General features: G+C 40.0%; 1 protein-coding gene across 6 annotated transcripts in view; it reads left to right on the forward strand.

Moving 5' to 3' along the window:
* Positions 1-22,578, forward strand: part of LOC104593606 (ARM repeat superfamily protein) — a 108,423-nt gene that overhangs the window by 84,495 nt on the left and 1,350 nt on the right. For all 6 annotated transcript variants that reach the window (XM_010253540.3, XM_010253542.3, XM_088891240.1 and 3 more), the window contains exons 25-28: positions 8,072-8,218; positions 8,789-8,917; positions 20,302-20,400; positions 22,133-22,171. In XM_010253540.3, the coding sequence (XP_010251842.1) occupies positions 8,072-8,218; positions 8,789-8,917; positions 20,302-20,400; positions 22,133-22,171 (414 nt within the window). The remainder of the gene's footprint in view (positions 1-8,071; positions 8,219-8,788; positions 8,918-20,301; positions 20,401-22,132; positions 22,172-22,578) is intronic.

Here is a 22,578-nt window from a genome sequence, read left to right on the forward strand (position 1 = left end):
CTCAATCCCCTTCTGAACCCAAAATCCTAGTTTAAACCAAGTGTTGAAGGCCTACCAAACCTAGAGACTAGTCCATTCTTGAGGTTTGTTAATGTGAAGCGCCAGTATTGCAGTGTGAGTGGAAAATCGCCAAGCCAATGGTCTTTCTTTTCATCTACTGGCTCTCACAAAAAATCTCTCATCATTTTTTCAAATTGCTTTCACCAGGATTATAAAGGTGGAAAGGTAATAGGTGGGCAAATTTGCTAGGGTAGATTTGATCAATGTAATTCTTCCCCCTAAAAAGATATAGTTTCTCTTCTAAAAGGCAAACCTTTTAGCAAATCTTTCCACTATTTGCTTCCTGAAACTATCTACTCTAGGGTTTACTCCAACAGCATTCCTAGGTACTCTAGGGGCCAAGTTCTCACCTCACAACCTATGATTTCGGCCAACAGTAAAATGCAATCCTCTCCCAAATTTATCCTAGCCACACATCCCCAATTGACTTTCAAGTTTGGTATTCTTTGAGGCTTCTTGCTATAGTTACATACCAACTTCTCAGATTTCTCAGTAGATTCGCTCCATTTTTGCTTTTACATCATAGTTGCCAAAGCTGAGTGCTCCCTTATTGAGACTGAAAGCATTATCTGCCCTCCTGCTCTCTTCACCCTGTACAAGAGAATATGTTGTAGGAAGAGTAAACATATTGTTGAAGTTTGACCTGCCCTAGAATTCTGTCTTGTTCATTGACTGTAAAGTAAAGTAAACAGCAAGAAGTATGAGAGGAAAGAAGAAAAGAGAGAAGGGCTGGTTCGAATTAGAGAAAGTTCATCCCTAGATTCGGCCAAACCTGTTATTATATTATTAACTTATTGGAAAAGACTTGAGTGCCCTTCTTTAAGTAAGAGGCACTCGAACTAACATAACAGTACACATCAACATTCTCAACAAGTACAAAGATTGAAATACCCCTTCATTAACACCACTAACACTCCCCCTCAAGCTGGTGAGTATATATCATATAATCCCTGCTTGTTACATATGTAGTCCACTCTCCCCCGACTCAAGCCTTTTGTAAACAAGTCTGTCCACTGGTTTCCTGTACTAACATATGCAGTTTCTATCACCCCATTCAGCACCTTCTCTCTCACAAAATGACAGTCAACTTCGATGTGCTTGGTTCTTTCATGAAACACTGGATTGGAAGAGATATGAACCGCTGCCTGATTGTCACAATAGAGCTTCATTGGAGTACTGATGTCATATCCTATCTCCTGTAGAAGGTTCCTCAACCACACTAATTCACAAGCAGTATGTGCCATGGCCCTATATTCTGCTTCTGCACTGCTTCTTGCCACAACTGTTTGCTTCTTACTTTTCCATGTTACCAGGTTACCCCCTAGAAAGGTGCAATAGCCTGTGGTAGATCGTCTATCAGACATAGAACCTGCCCAATCAGCATCGGTGTATCCTTCTACTACCAGTTTTCCACCACTTCTATACAGCAAACCACGACCAGGAGCTCCTTTCAGATACCTCACAATCCTTAGCACTGCATTCCAATGTGGGACCAAAGGTTTCTGCATGAACTGACTCACCACACTAACCGCAAATGAAATATCTGGCCGAGTAATGGTTAGATAGTTTAGTTTGCCTACAAGTCGTCGGTATCTGCCAGGCTCTTCAAACACTTCACCTATATCACTGCTCAGCCTCGTATTTGTTTCCATAGGTGTCTCAGCCGGTTTAGTACCCAACAATCCTGTTTCTTCCAGTAAATCAAGCACATATTTCCTCTGGCACAAATTAATGCCATGCTTAGATCTTGCTACCTCTATGCCCAAAAAGTATTTCAACTTGCCAAGGTCCTTTGTCTGAAAGTGTTCCTATAGGAATGCCTTCAATCTGTCAATGCCCATTTTATCATTCCCAGTCACAACGATATCATCCACATACACCACCAATATTATTTTGCCTGCCGAAGAGTCAAAACTGAAGACGGAGTGATCAACTTGGCACTGTTTCATACCAAACTTCTTGACCACCTCACTGAACCTACCAAACCATGCTCGAGGGGACTGTTTAAGTCCATAAATAGCCTTCTTAAGTCTGCATACCTTACCATCCTCCCCCTGAGCAACAAACCCGGGTGGTTGCTCCATGTAGACCTCCTCGAGCAAATCACCATGCAAAAAGGCATTTTTGATATCTAGCTGATGGAGAGGCCAATCATACATAGCTGCAAGAGAGATGACGACACGAACTGACCCTATCTTAGCAACCAGGGATAATGTCTCTGTGTAGTCAATGCCATAGGTTTGGGAGTACCCTTTGGCAACCAGTCGCGCCTTCAGGCGCTCAACATGACCATCTGGCAAGTACTTAACACTATACACCCACTTACAACCGACAGCCTGCTTCCTAAGAGGAAGAGCGGTGAGATCCCAAGTGTGATTATGATGCAGAGCAGAGAGCTCTTCTTCCATAGCACGGCACCACTCTGGAGAGGTAAAGGCTTCCTGGACATCCTTAGGAACAACCACGGAGGATAACAAAGATATGAACTGGCGATGGGAGGCGGAGAGGTGGGTAAGTGAAACAAAATTGGAAATAGGGTGAAGGGTGCAAGTACGCTTACCTTTCCGGAAGGCAATAGGAAGATCTAGGTCGGAGGTTGGTGTCGGAGTTGGAGCTGGATTTGTCGGCGGTGATGAAGCTGGAGGAGCTGCAACCGGTACATGCGGGCGATGTGTATACACGTGACGGATGGGTGGACGGTCAACCGACGGTGGCACCGGAGGCAAGGACGTAGGCATGACTGGAACCAGAGGAGGTGGATCAGCCACAGGAAGAAGAAGAGGAGGTGGTGATGTGGGGGAAGCAGCAGCACTGGACCCCAAGAAGAACGGAGTACACTCGAAGAATGTAACATCAGCACATACCAAGGAACGACGAGAACTGGGATGATAACACTTGTACCCTTTCTGAGTTCGGGAATAGCCAAGGAAGATACACTTCAGGGAACGTGCATCTAACTTGTCAGTCCCGGGGCTCAGATTATGAACGAAGCAGACACCCAAATACCCGAGGAGAAAGCGGAAACGGAGACATGTTGGGGAATAAGACACTAAAAGGAGAACGACCATCAAGGATAGACGTGGGCATCCGATTAATTAAGAAACAAGAGGTAAGCATTGCATCGCTCCAAAAGGTTTTGGGAACATTCATGTGGTGCATGAGGGAGCGTGCCGTTTCTACAAGATGGCGGTTCTTTCTCTCAGCAACCCCATTTTGTTGCGGAGTGTAGGTACATGAAGTTTGGTGTATAATGCCATGTTGGTCCAAGTATTCTTGAAAAGATGAAGACAAGTATTCACGACCATTATCAGAACGGAAAATTTTGATGTGAACGCCAAATTGATTGCGGATCTCAGCATAAAATTTCTGGAAGATGGAAAATAATTCACTTATTTCTTTCATTAAATAGAGCCACGCCATTCTTGAACAGTCATCAACAAAAATAACAAAATATCGGTATCCATTATATGACATCACTTTATAAGGACCCCAAACATCTGAATGAATTAAATAAAAAAGACTCGACACACGGTTATCGACCCTAGAACGAAAGGGAACACGATGGTGTTTCCCAAATTGACAAGACTCACAATCTAAAACAGAAAGTTGACTCAATGAAGGGACTAAGGACTACAACACTTTCAACGAAGGATGACCAAATCTACAATGCCACTGGAGAGGAGAAATGGATGACTGAAGGGCCGTTGACGTTTGTCCACCACCATCAAGATAATACAGTCCACCGGCTTCATGCCCTCCACCAATCTTCATCCCCGTCTTGAGATCCTAAAAAACACACATAGAAGGGTAAAAAGTGATGGAGCACTTAAGGGACTTGGTCAGCTTACTAACAGACATAAGATTAAATGGAAGCTTAGGTACATATAAAACAGAGGATAGGGATACAGGGTGTAGGTCAACATTACCAACACCACAGATAGATGACGTGGAGCCATTAGCAAGGGTAACAGATTGTGATGTTGAGCAATGAGTGAGAGATGAAAACACACCTGGAGTTCCCGTCATGTGATCGGAGGCTCCAGAGTCAATAATCCAGGGGTTGGGTGTGGATGCCAAACAAGCCATACCTGAGTGTGCAAAGGAAGTTGTGTTCTGCTGCGACTTGGATTGAACAAACCTCTCATACTCATCACGAGGAACACTCACCATCTCCTTGCCTGGACCATCTGAGGGAGTAGAAGGCATCGGGTCAGCTGACCGATTCTCCTGTCTAGAGCTGAAACTGGTGTCACTAGTCATGGCATGGTTGGCCCACGTTGAGGGAGGACCATGTAAGTCATAGCAGTAGTTAATGGTATGTCCATCCAAACCACAGTGAGTACACTTCCGTGGACCCGAGCCACGTCCTCTACCACGAGCTCCCCCTGAATCTCTGCCTCCAGTACGACCACCACCACGGATATGTGTAGATCCACCACTACCACTCCTGCCAGGCTGGGCTTCTCGAGTCCCACTTCTGCCACCTCGACCTCTCGACATTGCAAATGCTGATTTATCGGAGACATTAGAGTCCATAGATCCAATGGAAGCCCTCCGAAGACGAGCAAACACCTCCTCTAAAGATGGAAGAGCAGATCCCCCTAGTATCTGGGCTCGTACTGGTTCATACTCAGACTTCAGCCCCACCAGAAACCGTGTCACATCAAGTTGCTTTCGCTGTTGCTGTTGAACTTTGACATCTGAAGTGAGAGGATGATAGACATTTAACTCATTACGGATATTCCTCACACTAGCATAGTACTCCTCAAGGCTCTGATTTCCCTGTTGCAGATTGAAGTATTCCTGATACAGTTGATATACCCTAGTGGTATTATCCTGACCTGAATACAGTTTCTTAGCATGATTGCACACCTCTTTGGTCGTGTCAAGAAACATGAAGTTCACACTGATTTTGGGTTCCATACTGTTCCACAACCATGTAATGATCTGTGCATCTTCCTGTTCCCAGTCTTCATACTCCTGAGAATTAGCGGGGGGTTTCTCCTCTCTTATATGCTTCACTTTCTTCTTCACCTTCAGAAAAACCTCTGCAGACTTGGCCCAAGGGACATAATTCTCTCCATTCAGTTTAATGGAGGTCATTTGGACATTCAGGTAGTCAGTAGATATCATGACACTAGGTTTACTATCACTGTTATCTGCCATTGCCGAACTCCCTTATCACTGAATTCTGAGCACTGAATTGTGAGCACTACACACAGACACTTCACCGAAATCTGCACACTGATTTCAATAGTAATAAATGCTGAGAACTGCAACACCACAAACCCTACTCACCGAAATCTGCACACTGATTTCAGCAGTATTAAATGCTGAAAACTGCAACACCACAACCCCTACTCACCGAGGTCTACACACTGATTTCAGCGATATCAAATGCTGAAAACCACACTTGTAACACCACCAACACTAATCCACAACTATAGGAAGTTTCACCATTAAGTAGACACTATTGCCATTCGAATCACACACAAACCAGAATAAACCCTAGCATAAATCCTAGCATACTGCAATCTGAAAACCCATCATGCGAACTGTACTACACCTCTCATGTATTCCATAACAGAAAAAGTATATAAAAAAAATTTACCTCATCGCCTGAAGGCCAACCACACGAAGGGTTGAGACACCACTGCACCACACGTACCAGCCCTAACTAGGGCTTAGAAACCACAGCAACCAATCACCAACGACACAACCGGAGGCATAGAAACCTCCTAGGGAAGAGGGCGATCACTCCTTTTCAGCCCTTTTCCCAGTCTCCAACTCACAACTGAGAAACCCAAGAGAAACCCTAATTCGAATGCGCAGAAGACAGAATTCTAGCAAGTCTGATTTGGTGAACCTGGCTCTGATACCATGTTGAAGTTTGACCTGCCCTAGAATTCTGTCTTGTTCGTTGACTGTAAAGTAAAGTAAACAGCAAGAAGTATGAGAGGAAAGAAGAAAAGAGAAAAGAGAGAAAAGAGAGAAGGGCTGGTTCGAATTAGAGAAAGTCCATCCCTAGATTCGGCCAGACCTGTTATTATATTATTAACTTATTGGAAAAGACTTGAGTGCCCTTCTTTAAGTAAGAGGCACTCGAACTAACATAACAGTACACATTAACATTCTCAACAGGTACAAAGACTGAAATACCCCTTCACTAACACCACTAACACATGAATACTGAAAATGCATGCCTAGTGAAACCAATATCAACATTCAAGCCAGCTATGAATTCAAGGACCTGGTTCTTCGCAATAAACTCTTCATATTGTTCAAGTGGACCTTTCCATTTAAGTTCCTCTAGATGATCAATTTTCTCCCAGATTGCATGTAAAAGGAGAAATACATGGCAGCCAACTTCTCCCTTGTGTCATATTACTAGCTTCTCTCTTAAGCTTATAGCTCCTGGTAGTGTTCTATGATTGAGAATAGGTGGCATAAACTTTATCTGGGATCTCGTTGGTTGTAGATAAAAACATGTGATTTCTGGATGTATGGGGCTACATAGAACACACAACACACAAACCAAGACATAACCAGTAACCAGTAAATCTTCCTGCTCACACCTGGAAAAAGAAGAATCATCCAATTAGGGTCTTACCTCCCTTTATATGAGGTATCCTAACTTTCCCATACTTTCAATAGATTGTTTTTCTGATTGGGATCATTCCAAGAAACTACTTCCATATCCAACTTAACTACAATCACCAACTTTCAAGTCAATGTGTCCAACCATTAGTAACAACCAATTCATAATGCAATTTTGCAGTTTACATAGTTATCCAAAAAAATTAGCAGTCCATGTATGAAGAAACACGGTTCCACGCTAAATTTGAGATTTTTTTTTCTAACATCCATGTTAGATATGTCAGCTGTTACTGTTCTTAATTGGGGCAATTTGAGATTTTCCACACAACTCTATTTCTTGCCACATGATAAGACCACTATCAACTATCTACTAGATTGTGGACTTTTTGATTAGGCCAGCATTGAGTACACATAGATCTAACATCAGAAATTAGAGACAACGCAAGCTACACACTTGGTGATCTTAAAGATGGGTTAGTTCATATCCTTCAATTTGTCCTAAAATAGTGCCCCCTTTTCATCTTATTACCAGATTATTATCTTATATACCTATTAAGGCTTTGTGATTGTGCTCTTAGATCATATCCTTCAGTTGATGAGGTATTAAAAGCTAGATAATGTCATTTTCTGTTCCTGATCGGATCAAATTGAGATTTTCCACACACAACTCTACTTCTTTTCACATGGGAGATGATAAGACCAATATCAATTGTCTACTAGATTGTGGACTTGTGTATTGGCCTGGCATTGAGCTCACATTCCATACACTATCTCACCCTTTATTGACCTTTTTTACACCGAGTAGAATTCTCTAAAGTTTCAAATTTAAAATTTAAGAATCGTTGTAAAAGAGTTTATTTTTGGAAAACATGGCTTCTGATTTATAATTTAATAAATATGGGATCAAAAGTCAAGTAAATGGAGCACTTTTGAGTGTGAAACAATATTGCCATAAAACTCCTTGGTCATACATATTTCTCTAAGTAGCAGCTAGTGAACTCATGCCATCCTGTTGTAATTTTCATGACCATCTTCCTATGAAATTTTCTTCTACTCATTTACTTGTGCTCTTTTTGGTGAATTTTAGAGATACAATCATACTGAGTACTGTGTGTCTGTTGAAGTCCTCGGTACTAGGATATTTCTTCACTAGTCAAAAAGAAAAACCTAAACTTGTAATTTTCATTTCAGGATTTTCTAGCTTGTCAAATTAGGAAAAAGACATTGGGAAAAGCCTAAGCTATTTAGAACCATGAAGAATAGAGAGATGCTTTTATGTTTATACTGTTCATGACACTATGTTGTTATGAAGTTTATTGAAACTTTTCTGGTCATATATCCTTCAAAAAATTTTCATTAATTTGTTTTGGGTCAATCCTTAATGGAAAATTTTACGGTCTTTTCCTCTTTTCAGCTTACCAGGGCCTACTTTTCTTTCTTGGAAGTTCTATTCAGCAGCCATATTGGTTTTGTATTAAAGTTAGATACAAGCACCTTCATGCATATTGCTGGATCTCTAGAATCTGGTTTAAAAGGTCTTGATGCTAATATCTCATCACAGGTATGCATCACACTAAATGTTTACTTATATTAAAGGCCACTTGCTTATCTTTATTTAATGATGAAACTTGACTTTAGCAAGTGACCTCATGTCAATATAACAACTTTCAGATGGGTTCCTAGGGAACTGAATGTTATGGCTGATTCTTTACCAAATTCAGGGGTGGATGGGGCTTCTTTGTATAGTAGGAACAGTTTGCCTTTGTATTTTTTTGGCTTTTTTGGGCTTCTAGTTTCTATTTTTTTTCTTTTTACTTTCTCTCATGTACATCCCCCCCCCCTCTTGGTATAAATTCTATTTAATATATTTTTTTATTTTATTGGTATATCTTCTGCAAAGCATGTGCCTGTCTGCTAGTTTCTGTTGTACCTTTTTCCCTATGTTTATTTGTTTTACTTACTAGGACATTAATTGCAGTAGTTGTAACATAGAAAGATGTTAAAAGTCATGCATATATTTTTCAGTGTCAATCAGGAACCTGAATTATGTATCAGTTTTATCTTGTGATCTTTTGGAGGCCAGCCTGTGCACTGGGGTGTGCATTTATGATAATTTAATTATTTTTGGCAGTGTGCATCAGCTGTTGATAATTTGGCTGCTTTCTATTTTAACAATATTACGGTGGGAGAGCCACCCACATCACCCGCCGCATTGAGTCTTGCTCGACATATTGCTGAATGCCCCAGCTTGTTCCCAGAAGTAAGTCATGGATTGTTTTGATTGTAAAATAGTCATTCTTATATTTATGTGGTTGTCTTTCTGTTAATTTGATATTTGCATAATGAAAATCAAGATGATCTTTGTGTGTGTGTGTATAATTGATTATCTTTATCCTTTTTTTTTTTAATTTCTCTTTTCCCTGTGACTTGTTACATTCGGAAAAGAAATTGATTTTCAAATTTGGGAAACAAAATGCTCAAGCCTAACAATGCAACTTGGGCCTGGATTGGATCATGTTGTCTTTAGTCTGGGCTTGGGCTGGGTGTGGGTCTTGGAACAAGTGAACAACAGACTAGACTGCTTCTGAACCCATTGCAGCCTAAGTTGTGATTTTTTTTTGACAATTAATTAAAAACTTTTATTAAAATTCAGCAGAAACAACTTATACATTGAGCTTCCCACATAAGAGGCATGAGGCGCAGCCTCAAAAACAGTTGTGAAGTTTCTTTTGGTCCATAGAATTCTTGGCATGCTCTGTTCCTGGTGTTACTGTCTACCATTGTATTTTCTCTGGTTCTAGGACATTTTTTATTTACAAAACAAGAAGGGCCATTTGTTGTAAATCTTGAATGTGATTTTCAACCAGAAGATGTGAATCTGTTGCAAGTTCAGGAACATACTAGTTGAGGGGCTTTATATTTTATTTTTATTTTGGATGGTAACAGGATTTCAGTATTGTATTTTTTTTTCTTTTGATAGGAAACGGAAACTTTCATTTATGACATTAAAAAGCACATCTGTCACCACCCAAAGGATGGATAGAAAATCCAATTACATTAACAATCCTACAAACAAGCGCAAAACAAAGCCTCCCATTCCTTGCTTAGCTAAAGTATCAGCCATCCCATTTGCTGATCTTCTTGCCCATTTGAACTGCACCCTTAACTCCCTTGCTAAGTTCAAAATTTCCCTTAGCGGTTGCATGAAAGACCATGTGCTCAAACTTCTTGCTTGAATCCAACCTATTACCTGTTTGCAGGCACCTCCCACTTCTAATTGTTGTATTCCCCACTGTTTTGCCAATCTGAGGCCTTGAAGTAGGGCCTTTATTTCTTCCCCTAGAGAGTCTCCCACCCCAATTGGACCCGAGTAGAGGGCCAGCACTCTTCCTTCCTCATCTCTGAAGACTCCCCCAGTTCCCGAAGGACCTGGATTACCTAGAGAGCTTCCATCAAAATTCAATTTTACTCTAGTCTATAGAGGTGGGGACCAACACTCCTGAACTATAGGAGAAGGAGGAAGAGGAAGTAGCTATAGCACTCGAACCTTTGATGAGATCATCATAAGTCCTTGAAGAGTAGCTAAACTTTCAGCCAATGTATAATTTTGTTGGTAACGTCCTCAACAAGTGATTCCTTGGATTTTTCTTGCCCTTGGAAAATATTGTTATTTCTCTCCTCCCAAACCAAAGAGAGAAGAGAACTAGTCCCATAAATAAGAAGCAAAAGGACAGGAAATTAATAGGTGAGCCACTGTCCCACCACTCCTTAAGAAAGGGCAATAGACATTAGGGGAGAGGCACTAGTCTGACCTTTTTCTTTGAAGCACATCCAAAGTATTGATCTTTTGGAGAACCACTTCTTAGCAAAAAGCCCTAACCTTTGGTGGGAGGCACAACAGTAGATTGTAGTAAAGCATTAAAGAATGAAGAGCAAGAAATGAACCCTAAGGAAGACTTCGACCAAATTCTACTTTCGGACAATGATCTAGGAAAACTAAAGTTAACAAAGAAAACACCTTGTCTACACAATTCACTTTTAAATCCCTCTGTCCTCTCCTTGGACCCAGATCCCAATATCTCTCAGACCCATGTAAGGAGGAAATAACCTTGAATTTATTTAAAGATTGAATATGGAAACAAGGATCCCCAAAACAGAATTTTGTTACCTGAGCATACACTGTACCCGATGAAGGGTTGAAAGGCAGGCAAGACTTCAATAGTGGCTTTCCAAGGAGAAATATGGGAAGCCCTTGGGCTTGGGTTGACACTAGCATCCCATCCATTTGCTGTAAGGAAAACCTCCACAACCACTTTCCTATCAATGCTAAATTTCTTAACCCAATATTACCAATGCCTAGCCCCCCTTGTTACCTCTTCCTAGAAACTACTACCCACTTCACTTAATGATCCTTTTTTGAGTCACCTGGTTCCCAAAGAAAATCTCATTATCTTTTCGACTTGTTTCGTAACCTTGGGAGGTAATTTGAAGGTGGACAGAACACCAATCTCATTAACAGGAACCTTAGAGAGTCTGAACTTTTTGTAGCGTCTGAGCTGTTAGGATTGCTGAATTCAGTTTTCTTGGGAGAAGGTGGGTCAGATTCTAGGATTTGGGGTCCTAATTCTGACGGGTTATTTTCTTGTAAATCCCTTCTACAATTGTTGGTTGCCACTTCCTCTTCTCATCCTTTCCCAGTCAAAGAAATTTGGTGGCCTCTTACTCCCCCTATGAGACTGCTTTCGACCTTCTAATATCTTGCCCTTTTGTCAGTTTTATTTGGAATTGGTTTACTTCCCTTTCTGGGTGCAGGTGGTCTTCTCCTGACAAGTTGGAAGGTTTATTCAGCCATAATGGTATTTGTGGCATGAAAAGGAGGGGTAGGATTCTATGGAGGTGTACTAGAGAAGCACTACTTTGGACTGTTTGCGAGGAAAATAATATTTGAAGGAAAAGAAAAATGTAAGGAAGCATTAGTTGAAACAATAACATTGAGGGCGGCACATTGGGTAAAATGCTTGAAGTTGTTTTCAGGTTTTAAGGTCAAAGATTTTTTAGGGTTTAGGGACTTATTGTTGCCTCCTCATCTACGAGACAACAATTTTTTGAGGCGTGGTCTCTGCCAATAGATGGTTGGAAGAAGCTGAACTTTGATGGGAGTTGTGTAGGTAACCCAGGCCCTTCAGGCATTGGGGGACCATTAGAGATGAAAATGGAAACATTATTGCTCTGTACTCCAGTCCTGTGGAGCAGGGTGATGTGGCAAGGGCAGAGTTTCTAGCTGCAGCATATGGAGTTGAGAAGGCTAAAGAGTTGGGTATTAATAGATTGATCATTGAGGGAGACTAAAAAATTGTGATAAAATGGTTGCAGAAAGGGGAAGGGGTGACATGGCAGTTGAAGAATGAATTTTGAAGACTTAAATTGATGTCAAGGAACATGTCAATCCAGATGGGGTGGGTTAGGAGATCTGCCAACAGTTTGGCAGATAGCTTAGCAAAGCAAGGGGGTTCAAAGAACACATATGTTTTGGGCACATTTGTAATTCTGTTCTGGGTCAGCTTACTAAAGTTGGCTTCTTTCACAACTTGTTGTATCCTAAAGTTTTCTAATTAATGAAATCTCTTCAGAGTTATTGATAAAAAAAAGATATCATCTGCAAACTGTAAATGAGTAACAACCACTTCTTGTTGCTTTGATCTTTTGATATTGTATGTTACTATCAGTGAATTGATGCTTCGATCGTTTGATATTCCTCGACTAGGGGAATCCAAGAGTACCTCCACCCAATAGCTGTAGTGTAGACTAAATGGTTTTTGCATGTCAGTTGAGTGTATCTTTAAGAATATATATATAGTTATATATCATACAAGCCAAAGACAAGATTGCAATTGCTGACTGGCAGAAGGTTGGAAACGTTGATAAGATAGAAAACTACCGCAACATAGTCTGATAGTATGTATCTCTAACTATATTGATATCTATATGATCAAATGTTTTAAAAAACGACCTGGAACCGGAGTTGTTCTGGCCACCAGTTTTTGGGTCGACGGTTTGACCGTCCGGTTCGAATGGATGTCCCGTTTGGAAAAAAAAATTAAAAATAATTAAAATAAAAAATGACCAAAAAAACGTTGAACGGGTCGATGGTTCGATTGGTCGGGTCAACGGGTCGTTGACCAATTCAACGGTTTTTGGCCAAGGATCGGGTTTGGGGTAAAATGGATCCGGTTGCCTACACGGTTCCCAGGCCGTCCGGGTCAACGGCGGTTCGAAAACCATGATATGATCTAGGAACATTACTGGTGAGCTTAAGTGTATATGCCTTTTTTTCAATGCAGTTTTAATGGAGCTTGTGTTCTTTCATATCAAGTTATTAAAAAGTAGTATTTACCAATTCATTTGTGCTTTTTCACTTGACTGTCTATGGTTTAGGGAAAACTGTAGTCAAGATTTATCTAGATCTTGAAGGAGAGAATGATTATATTAGAATTTAGGGTAAAATATAAAAATTCCCCTGGATTTTTTGACAATCGTATAAACCTCCCCTGTGTTTTGACATTAATAAAAACGTCCCCTATAGTTTTGAGAAAATATACAATTACCTCCCTTCCCTTGACTTTCCAATAGCAAAAACATTCAAGTTACAAAAATGCCCTTAGTATGGTGGTACCATAAAAAAGTGGGTAAAATTTTTTCTCCATTCCCTTTCCAAACGATTTTAAGCATTTTATCAACTTGCAATCAAGAGGTTTATGGGCAAGTAACATTTGAATCTTGATGTACCACACTTCTACTGGTATAACGTACGCTAAAATAAGACTTTTTTAATTCCAATAATTTGATGAGCATAAGAGAGATCAGAATGCAATTTTCCATTTCCACTGGGAAGAAGTATTCGTTAAAGAGCTGATGTTGATGGCTTTTGGGGGTAGAAATGGTTATATTTGTGTTGAAAGAATGAACAAGTTTGTGGAGGAGTTGAACATGGACACACAAAGCTTATCGAATTTCGTTTCTTTCTTCTCCAAATGGCTGCAATTGTTACTTATCCTGCAATAGCCTCCATCCCTGAAAGAATATATATCTTAAAATCTCACCAAGACACCTTCCACCACTCATCTTCTCCCAGCAACTTCGCTTCAAGTCCAAGCCTTCTTCCCTAAAAGAATGCATCTTTCGATGTAGTCTCTCATTCCTTTCATCAGGGTTCTCTAGTAGCAACTTCTTCTCATTTTCTCTGCAGTAGCAGCAACAATAACTTCAAATGAAGATTCCTTTGCGGTGGATAGTGAAACTGAAATGGTTCTTTCTTCATCAGATGTTGATCAACAGACCCTCTAGTGTTCTTTTCTTTGTTTTAGACTTTTAGTACTTCTAAGAAGATGGCGAAAAGAGAAGGAAGAAGAAGAAGATTAGAATTATCTTCCCTTTCTCCTCTAATCCTTTTTTATTAAGAATTAATGTTAGAGTAATGACAAGTATGCCCTTAAGTGGGCAGCCAGCTAGGCAGTAACATAAAGAGATTAAACAAAAAAGAAATAACAGGCCCATTAAGAGAGGCCCATTAGCCAACAAGAAAAGAAAAGATATTACAAGAGAAGATACTTCAACCTATTCGGCCCAGTCTCTTTACACTCCCCCTCAAGCTGAGCATAGATGTCAATCATGCCCAGCTTGCTTATATAGTGTGTCATTTTCCCTCTTGAAACTCCTTTGGTCAACATATCAGCCAATTGTTCGTTTGATGTGATGAATGGCAAACAAACTTCTCCTGAGGAAATTCTTTCCCTTATAAAATGTCTATCAACCTCAATGTGCTTAGTTTTGTCATGTTGAACAGGATTATGTGCAATGTTGATAGCTACTTGGTTGTCACAGTAGAGCATCATCGGCTTCTCGTAGTCAACCCCCAATTCTTCTAAAAGGGATCATAACCACAGTAATTCTGACACACCATGTGCCATTGCCCTGTATTCTGCTTCAGTTGAGGATCTAGCAAGTACAGACTGTTTCTTACTTCTCCATGGCACAATGTTCCCAGCGACCAGAGCACAATAACTTGAGGTGGATCTCCTATCATCAATACATCCTGCCTAATCAGCATCAGTGAAAGCTTCTAGCTTCATGTGTCCATGTTTGGCAAATAGAATACCTTTCCTTGGAGTACCTTTCAAGTAACACAGAACCCTTTCTGCAGTAGCTAAATGAGTATCTTTGGGAGAATGCATAAATTGACTAATAACACTTACGGCATAGGAAATATCTGGCCGAGTCATGCAAAGATATAACAACTTCCCAAGCAGTCTCTGAAACACCCCCTTATCAGATAAAAACTCACCATCTGTAGCAGAAAGCTTATGATTAGGATCAATAGGAGTGGAGATTGGTTTAGCTCCAAGTTTACCAGTCTCAGCAAGGAGGTCAAGGACATATTTATGCTGAGAAATGAAGATACCATCCTTAGATCTAGCAACTTCAATGCCCAAAAAATACCAAAGATCTCCCAAATCCTTGATCTCAAATTCAGAGTTGAGAAATCTTTTTAGTTTACTGACCTCTTGAGTGTCATTACCTGTGACCACAATATCATCAACATAAACTATCAAGAAGGTCACCAGAGAGCCATTTCTCTTCAAGAACAGGGTATGATCAGATTGAGTTTGTGTGTAGCCAAAGGAGACAAGAGCAGCCCTAAACCTCTCAAACCAAGCCCGATGAGACTGTTTGAGACCATAAATAGATTTCTGCAGTTTACATACCTTGCCTTGCATTTCCTTCCCATACACCCCTGGAGGCAAAGACATATAGACCTCTTCATGCAGGTCTCCATTCAAAAAGGCATTTTTAACATCAAACTGGTGTAGGGGCCAGTCAAAAGTAGCGGCTAGAGATAACAAAACCCTGATTGAGGTCATCTTAGCTACAGGAGCAAATGTCTCAAGATAGTCAATACCATACATTTGAGTATAGCCCTTAGCAGCCAGCCTAGCCTTAAACCTCTCAATAGAGCCACCAGAGTGATATTTAATGGTAAACATCCATTTACAACCCACTGGTTCCTTCCCTTCAGGCAAGTCAACAATATCCCAAGTATGGTTCTTATGCAAAGCATCCAGTTCAGCCATCATAGCATCCCTCCATTCTGGTTGAGATAAGGCTTCCGGTATGGACCTGGGTATCACATGGGAAGAAACAGAAGCAAGAAAAGAATAGTAGGAAGGAGAGAGAAGGCTGTAAGATAGGTGTTTGGAGATACAATGGGCTGTACACTTCCGCTTGCCCTTGTAGAGAGCAATAGGAAGGTCAAGGTCTGGGAAAGCTGTAGATGGGTTAGAAGAAGGCTGACTTGTTACCTTAGTAATGATGGGAGGAGCAAGAGCCTCTTCTGTAGGAGTGGAAACAACCTGCCCATGTCTGAATCTCTGCCTTTGGTACCACCTTTGGAGAACAGGAGGAGGAGGAATAGGAATATCGGAGGTAGGTCCAGTGGGAGAAGTAGACGCCTCATGATAGGACTCAAGAGGAATGGGAAGAGGAACAGCTGTAGACATAGCAAAGGGCTCTTCAGATTTCTCCCCCTCAGGAGAAATGCTAAAGAAAGGAGTCAACTCAGCAAAGGTGACATCCCAAGATACAAAGCGGGTGCCACTAATTGGATCAAAACAGCAATATCCCTTCTGTGTGGAAGCATATCCCAGAAAAACACATTTACGAGCCTTAGGTTCAAACTCGTGCCTTTGATGACTGTGAATATGCACATAGCAAGTGCACCCAAAAACACGGAGAGGAAGAGAAAAAATATCCTCATCTGGGAAGAGAAGGCTAAAGGGGGTTTTGAAGTTAAGGACCCGGGAGGGTATACAGTTGATAAAAAAGGTAGCAGTAAGAACATCATTTCCCCAAAATTTTATAGGAACATGGGATGCAAACAAGAGGGATCTGACAACTTCAACCACATGTTTATTCTTCCTTTCCACCACCCCGTTTTGTTGTGGAGTGTAGGAACAAGAACTTTGATGAATAACCCCAAAAGTTTCAAGATAGGCGGAGAGGGTTATCTCAAAATACTCCTTAGCATTATCAGAACGGAATATTTTGATACAAGTGTTAAACAAGGTGAGGATGAGTTCATGAAATTTTTGCACAATAGTTGGTATTTCGTCCCTGGATTTCATGAGATAAATCCAAGTGTAACGAGAGTAGTCATCAATAAAAAGGATAAAGTACCTATAACCCCCCATAGTTGGCAAATGATATGGCCCCCACACGTCAAAGTGAACAATATGAAAAGGAGAAAGAGATCTTTTATTGCTTACTGAATAAGAATGTCTACAATGCTTTGCCAGTTCACATGACTCACAATGAAGACTCGATAAAGACACTCACTTAAACATATCTGGAAACAAATGACTCAAAGCAGAAAATGACAAATGACCAAACCGAAAGTGACATAACAAGACTTTGTTAACAGACTCTGACAAAACTGACTCTAAGGCAACTCCATGAGGTGGTCCCAAAGCTCGATCCGGTGTGTCCAGCAAGTATATTCCGTTCACCTCATGGCCACTCCCAATCATCCTCTGAGATTGCAGGTCCTGAAAAACACAATGAGTGGGAAAAAAGGTTATGTTGCAATTCATGGATTTAGTTAAGTTGCTAACAGATAAAAGGTTTATGTTAAGTTTAGGGACATGAAGGATTGAGGATAAATAAAGGGTGTCAGAGGTCTTTATATCTCCTTTACCAGAGATGGGAGCAAGAGACCCATCAGCAAGGGATATTTTCTCTTTGCCAGAGAGAAGATGGTCTGAGCAGAAGAGATTAGACAAGCTGGTCATATGGTCTGATGCACCGGAATCAATGATCCAAGGGATTTTATGATTACCTGAAACTGAAGCATGATTTGTAGAAGCATGAATACCTGAGTGAGCAAATGTAGATGAAGATGATGTGTTGTTGTTGGAAGAGTGTAATGAAGAAATAGTAGCTTCCAAGTGATTTAGTAGCCTCCCATACTTTTCAAAATCCGCCTTCATTGCTGTCAACTGCTCAATGGTTAATTTTTCTTCACTCTCCTTATTTCCTCCTTCAGGTTCTGTAGCAACATTAGCTGTCTTAGGCTTTCTTACCTGACTGCCCTTCTTAGAACTGTTGTTATTCTTAAACCTATCAGGAAGAAGCTCAGGATGAAGCTTTCAGCAAGTGCCCTTTGTATGCCTCGGTTTCTTGCAATATTCACATATCTGCTCCTTTTTCTCAGTTGGACCCTTTGGCTTTATTCCAGCATGTGCAAAGTGTTTTGTAGGTGTTCCCTACAACTGAACCTGCCGCCTACTCTCCTCACTGCTTATCATAGCATATGCCTGGGAAAGTGTAACCTCATCTCTGGCCAAGATATTTTGCCTAATGATGTTAAACTCAGGGTTGAGTCTAGTGAGAAATTCAAACACCCTATTTCTCTCCACCAACTTCCTATACATTTCAGCATCATTCTTACTCTCTCATACAACCGTCTCCATAACATCAATTTCTTGCCATAGGGATTTCAATATAGAGTAGTAGATTGCTACACTCTTCTCCCCTTGTCTTAGGTTATTCACATCACTTTTCAACTTATAGACTCTGGCTACATTCAACTTCTGTGAATAGGTCTCAGTAACACTGTCCCATATCTCCTTAGCCAAAGACATCCAGAGATAATGCCGACTTATACGAGGTTGCATAGAATTGACCAACCATCCTATGACAGTATAGTTCTCTTGCATTCTCAAGTTCAGGATTTGTTTCTTCGGGTTTCACTTTACTACCTGTGAGATATTTGAGTTTTCCTCTACTACAGACATAAATTCTTATAGACTGTGCCCAAGCAAGATAATTTGTCCCATCTAGCTTGATTGTGGTCACACCAGTCAAAACGGAATCTATCGAGCCAAGGCCGGAAACCGGCACTTGCTTGAACTCACTTCCGTATTCCATTAATCAAACGAAAGTCAAAGAACTAGAAATTTTGTCTATATAAACTTACTTGAAGTCAAACCAAAACCTAGATGCTTGAAAACTAGGGTTTTACTCCGTCCAACTGTTGGGGAGGAAGAGAGAAGATGCAGCCGCTCCTACCAGAACTTCCCAATCTCTTCCAATCCTGAACTGCCCTCCTTTAGGAGTCACAAGACACCTCCCAAGCATAGAGCACCACACCCAAAGCTTCACCTTTACCTGTACCTTCGAAAATCTCTAATTGGCTAGGGTTTTGGGCAGCAACAGAACAACACCGCTTCTTGGCAATATCCAGCCAGATTTAAACTCTCCAAACCCTCTACCAACTAGGCCAGAGATCCTCTGAACTATAGAGAATCTATCTCTCCATACACTCTCTTAATCTAAGGGTGTATGGGAAAAGAGGAAGAAGAAAAAAAGGAAGAAATAGACCTGCTCTGATACCAAGATGTAAATCAGTCCTCAAATATTAGGTGTAAATTTGAAGATTAGAAGAAAAAAAAGGAAGAAGAGAAGTAAGAGCAACAGCACAAGAGAAGATGGCGAAAAGAGAAGGAAGAAGAAGAAGATTAGAATTATCTTCCCTTTCTCCTTTAATCCTTTTTTATTAAGAATTAATGTTAGAGTAATGACAAGTATGCCCTTAGGTGGGCAGCCAGCTAGGCAGTAACATAAAGAGATTAAACAAAAAAGAAATAACAGGCCCATTAGACAACAAGAAAAGAAAAGATATTACAAGAGAAGATACTACAACCCATTCGGCCCAGTCTCTTTACAGTTTCTGACACATGACCCTATTAGAGCTTCAAACTTTGGTTTGAAAATTGCAAGCACACTTCAAAGCTAGGGATGACTCTCCCAGGCAGTTGTTTTCACTCATTGTGCTTCCTGTAATCGAGCTTTAGGGGGCTATTCTGGTTGGTTACTGGTTGCAAGTCAATCCCATGCTCCTAATTGTCTTACCTATTCTTGGGTCAATCTCTTCTCTTCTCCATTTCCCTTGAACTTAGCTGAGTAATTTTAATTTTGTCCTTAACCAGGGACGTAATATGACAATTTTGTCTCTTTTGGATTTTCTTTCATTTTGAGTTTGGGGGACGGGGTGTCACTGGCAGCCATTTGGAACAGAGACAGTTGATGGAGCTTCAGGGGGTGGCCAAATGTTAAAATCTTTAGTGTTTTGATGCTAACAAAAACTTCCGCTATAGTTCTCCAGTAGCCGAACTTTCGCTGCCCTCTCTGGAACCAAACTTTGGCTGCCTTGTCAATCAGCTTTCAGGGGGTGGAAAGTGAAAAAAGAGAATAGGTGCAAGGTAAAGGTAAATCTGGTAGTTTATGAAATTGTCTTTCTGGTGTATTTTATTAAATTTACATTTAAATGGATTATTCTGAAGGATAAGTCTGGTATTTTGAAATTAGTATACTATGTTACCTTTTTCCCTCAGGAAAGTTGAAGGAAGGGAGGTTATTATATATTTTTTCAAAACTACAGGGGAGGTTTTATTAGTGTCAAAACGCAGGAGGTTTATATGATTGTAAGAAAACCCCAGGGAGGTTTTTATATTTTACCCGAGAATTTATGAAAAGTTGTCTTTACCTTTTTTTCTTGCAGTCTTATGTTGATGTGATTTTTTTTTTCTACAGTTATTGAAGACTCTATTTGAGATTGTTTTATTTGAAGACTGTGGAAACCAATGGAGTCTTAGCAGACCAATGCTGAGTTTGATACTTATAAGTGAACAGGTGATAACTAAGACCTCCAAACTAATTTTCAGCTGCCTAAGCTTTCTATTAGATGTGCAAAGTACATTTATTTTTCATCTGTCTCTATGTTACAGGTAAAGTATGACTTTTAATATGTAGAAGGTATCTCAGCCTTATTCAAGTCATACTGTCATTCCATAAGAGGACAACAATGCCCCAGTCATTAAAAAGTAATTAAAATTAGGGTTAATTACTTATATATGCCCTACATATTTGAGAAACTACTTATATATACCCTGAACTTTCAAAGCCAACTTAAATATGCCTTGTTGACCTTTCAAAGGTTAAATCTAACAGATAAATGTAAAAGACAAAAATGACCTTAACTGTTCATTAAATTTTCAAAAGATGCCATTTTCTTTCTTTTTTTCTCTCTTTTCTTTCTCCCTTTGATGTTGCAAACACCATACCTGGTTTGGCTGCTGGTGACGTGTGTCTGAAAAATCGGCAAATGCACATACTGGAGTTTACAAGACTAAAGTTGTCATGTAAATCCAAATGTACTCGAGCTGGACTGATTGGACAGAAACACGTGTCTGAAAAATCTGCAGATGTCTGAAACACCACTATTGGTATATTGTATACCTTGTTTGTCTACCGGTGACATGTGCATTGTACAGATGCACATGCGTCTGAAAAATCCCCAAAAAAATTCATAACTCAGACCCCCAAATTTGTGGCTCCTCAAAAACCTAAAATTTCAAAACAATCGTGAAATTTTTGGCATGTTCACTGAGATAAGGAGTTCATCAGGATGAGAATCAGGGAAGCCGGGTTGGGTTCTGGTAGACAAAAAAGCTGGAAGATATGAAAACGGGAGAAGATTGAGAAGGTTTCAAGAGTTTGATGACAAAACAGATGGTTATCCAGCCCTGCTTCTCACATTCTTGAACATAAAACCAGTTTTATCTTCTTGTTTAATTAGAGAAGGATTTCAGTTGGAAATTTCAAAAATTTGCGTGACAAAACTGATTCAGTTGTTATGTTCATAGTTTTAGACGAAAAAGATGATCCAATGTTTTGAACATATATGGGCAAATTTGGTATTATAAAAGCATTTGTAGTGAGCTGTTAATGGTTCTAAACGGTTCATTGACAGGGGTCCTATTTGTGTTATGTCGGGCCAGTCAACAAGGCACGTATAAGTTGTTTTCAAATGTTCAGGGTGTATGCAAGTAGTTTCTCAAATGTACAGGGTATATTAAGTAATTAACCCTTAAAATTAAAATAGAAGCCCAAAAGTAGATGAGAATACTTCTCTCTCATGATAGTGGACCCAGACATTCATTCACCATGGATGTAAGTATATAATTCATAACCAATTTCTGGGTTGTACTCAAGAAACTAGCTAATTGTTAAACAGGATTCATGTAGCCATTCCCATATAGTTGGGATAAGGTTTGGATGGTGATGATGATGACTCAAGAAACTGGTTAGGAAACTTGCCAAGTTAATTTTAAGTATTAATAACCAGAATAAATTGCAGGAAGCAACTTGTTTTTCTTTCTTTATTACCTTTAAAATCTCAATTAAGCACCCAAAGAGTTTGAAAATCATATTTTGCATATTGTGCACCATAGGCTTTTATTTTGGTGAACTTTATCAAATTCCCAGTTAACTGAAATGAATTGAATCCTACAGGAGTTTTTAGGTAAGTGAATCATGGGATCGTCTTGTACTTGTAACTGACAATTCAATAATTCCTGTGCAGATATTTACTGATTTAAAAGCTCAGATTTTGGCTTCTCAAGTAAGTTTCCTTTCTCTAGCTTGGCTATTTGGTGCAGCACTTAGCACAAATATTTTGGTACAATGTTTTAAAACCTGGCCCAGAGGTTGAACCATTTTTCCATCTAACAGATCAGCAGTTCAACCATCCAGGTCAATGGGTCAAACCCATTCTGTAATCAACATAAAAATTCAAAAAATTAATATTGATATAAAAAACGAGAATCCATTGAACAGCTCAGATAGATCAACAGTTTACCATCTGGGACAATGGTTCATTAACCCAAAATTTTGCTTTTTGCAACATAGTGGGCTAGAGGTTTACAAAAACAGGGATTATGACCATGTCACCAGTCTGACTATCTGGGTCAACAACAGGTTGAAAACACTGTTTTATTATGAACAAGCATCAGGGTGTAGTTTTATGCA

This window comes from Nelumbo nucifera, chromosome 7, assembly GCF_055504915.1.
Source record: "Nelumbo nucifera cultivar China Antique chromosome 7, China Antique-T2T, whole genome shotgun sequence".
Taxonomy (NCBI): Eukaryota; Viridiplantae; Streptophyta; class Magnoliopsida; order Proteales; family Nelumbonaceae; genus Nelumbo; species Nelumbo nucifera.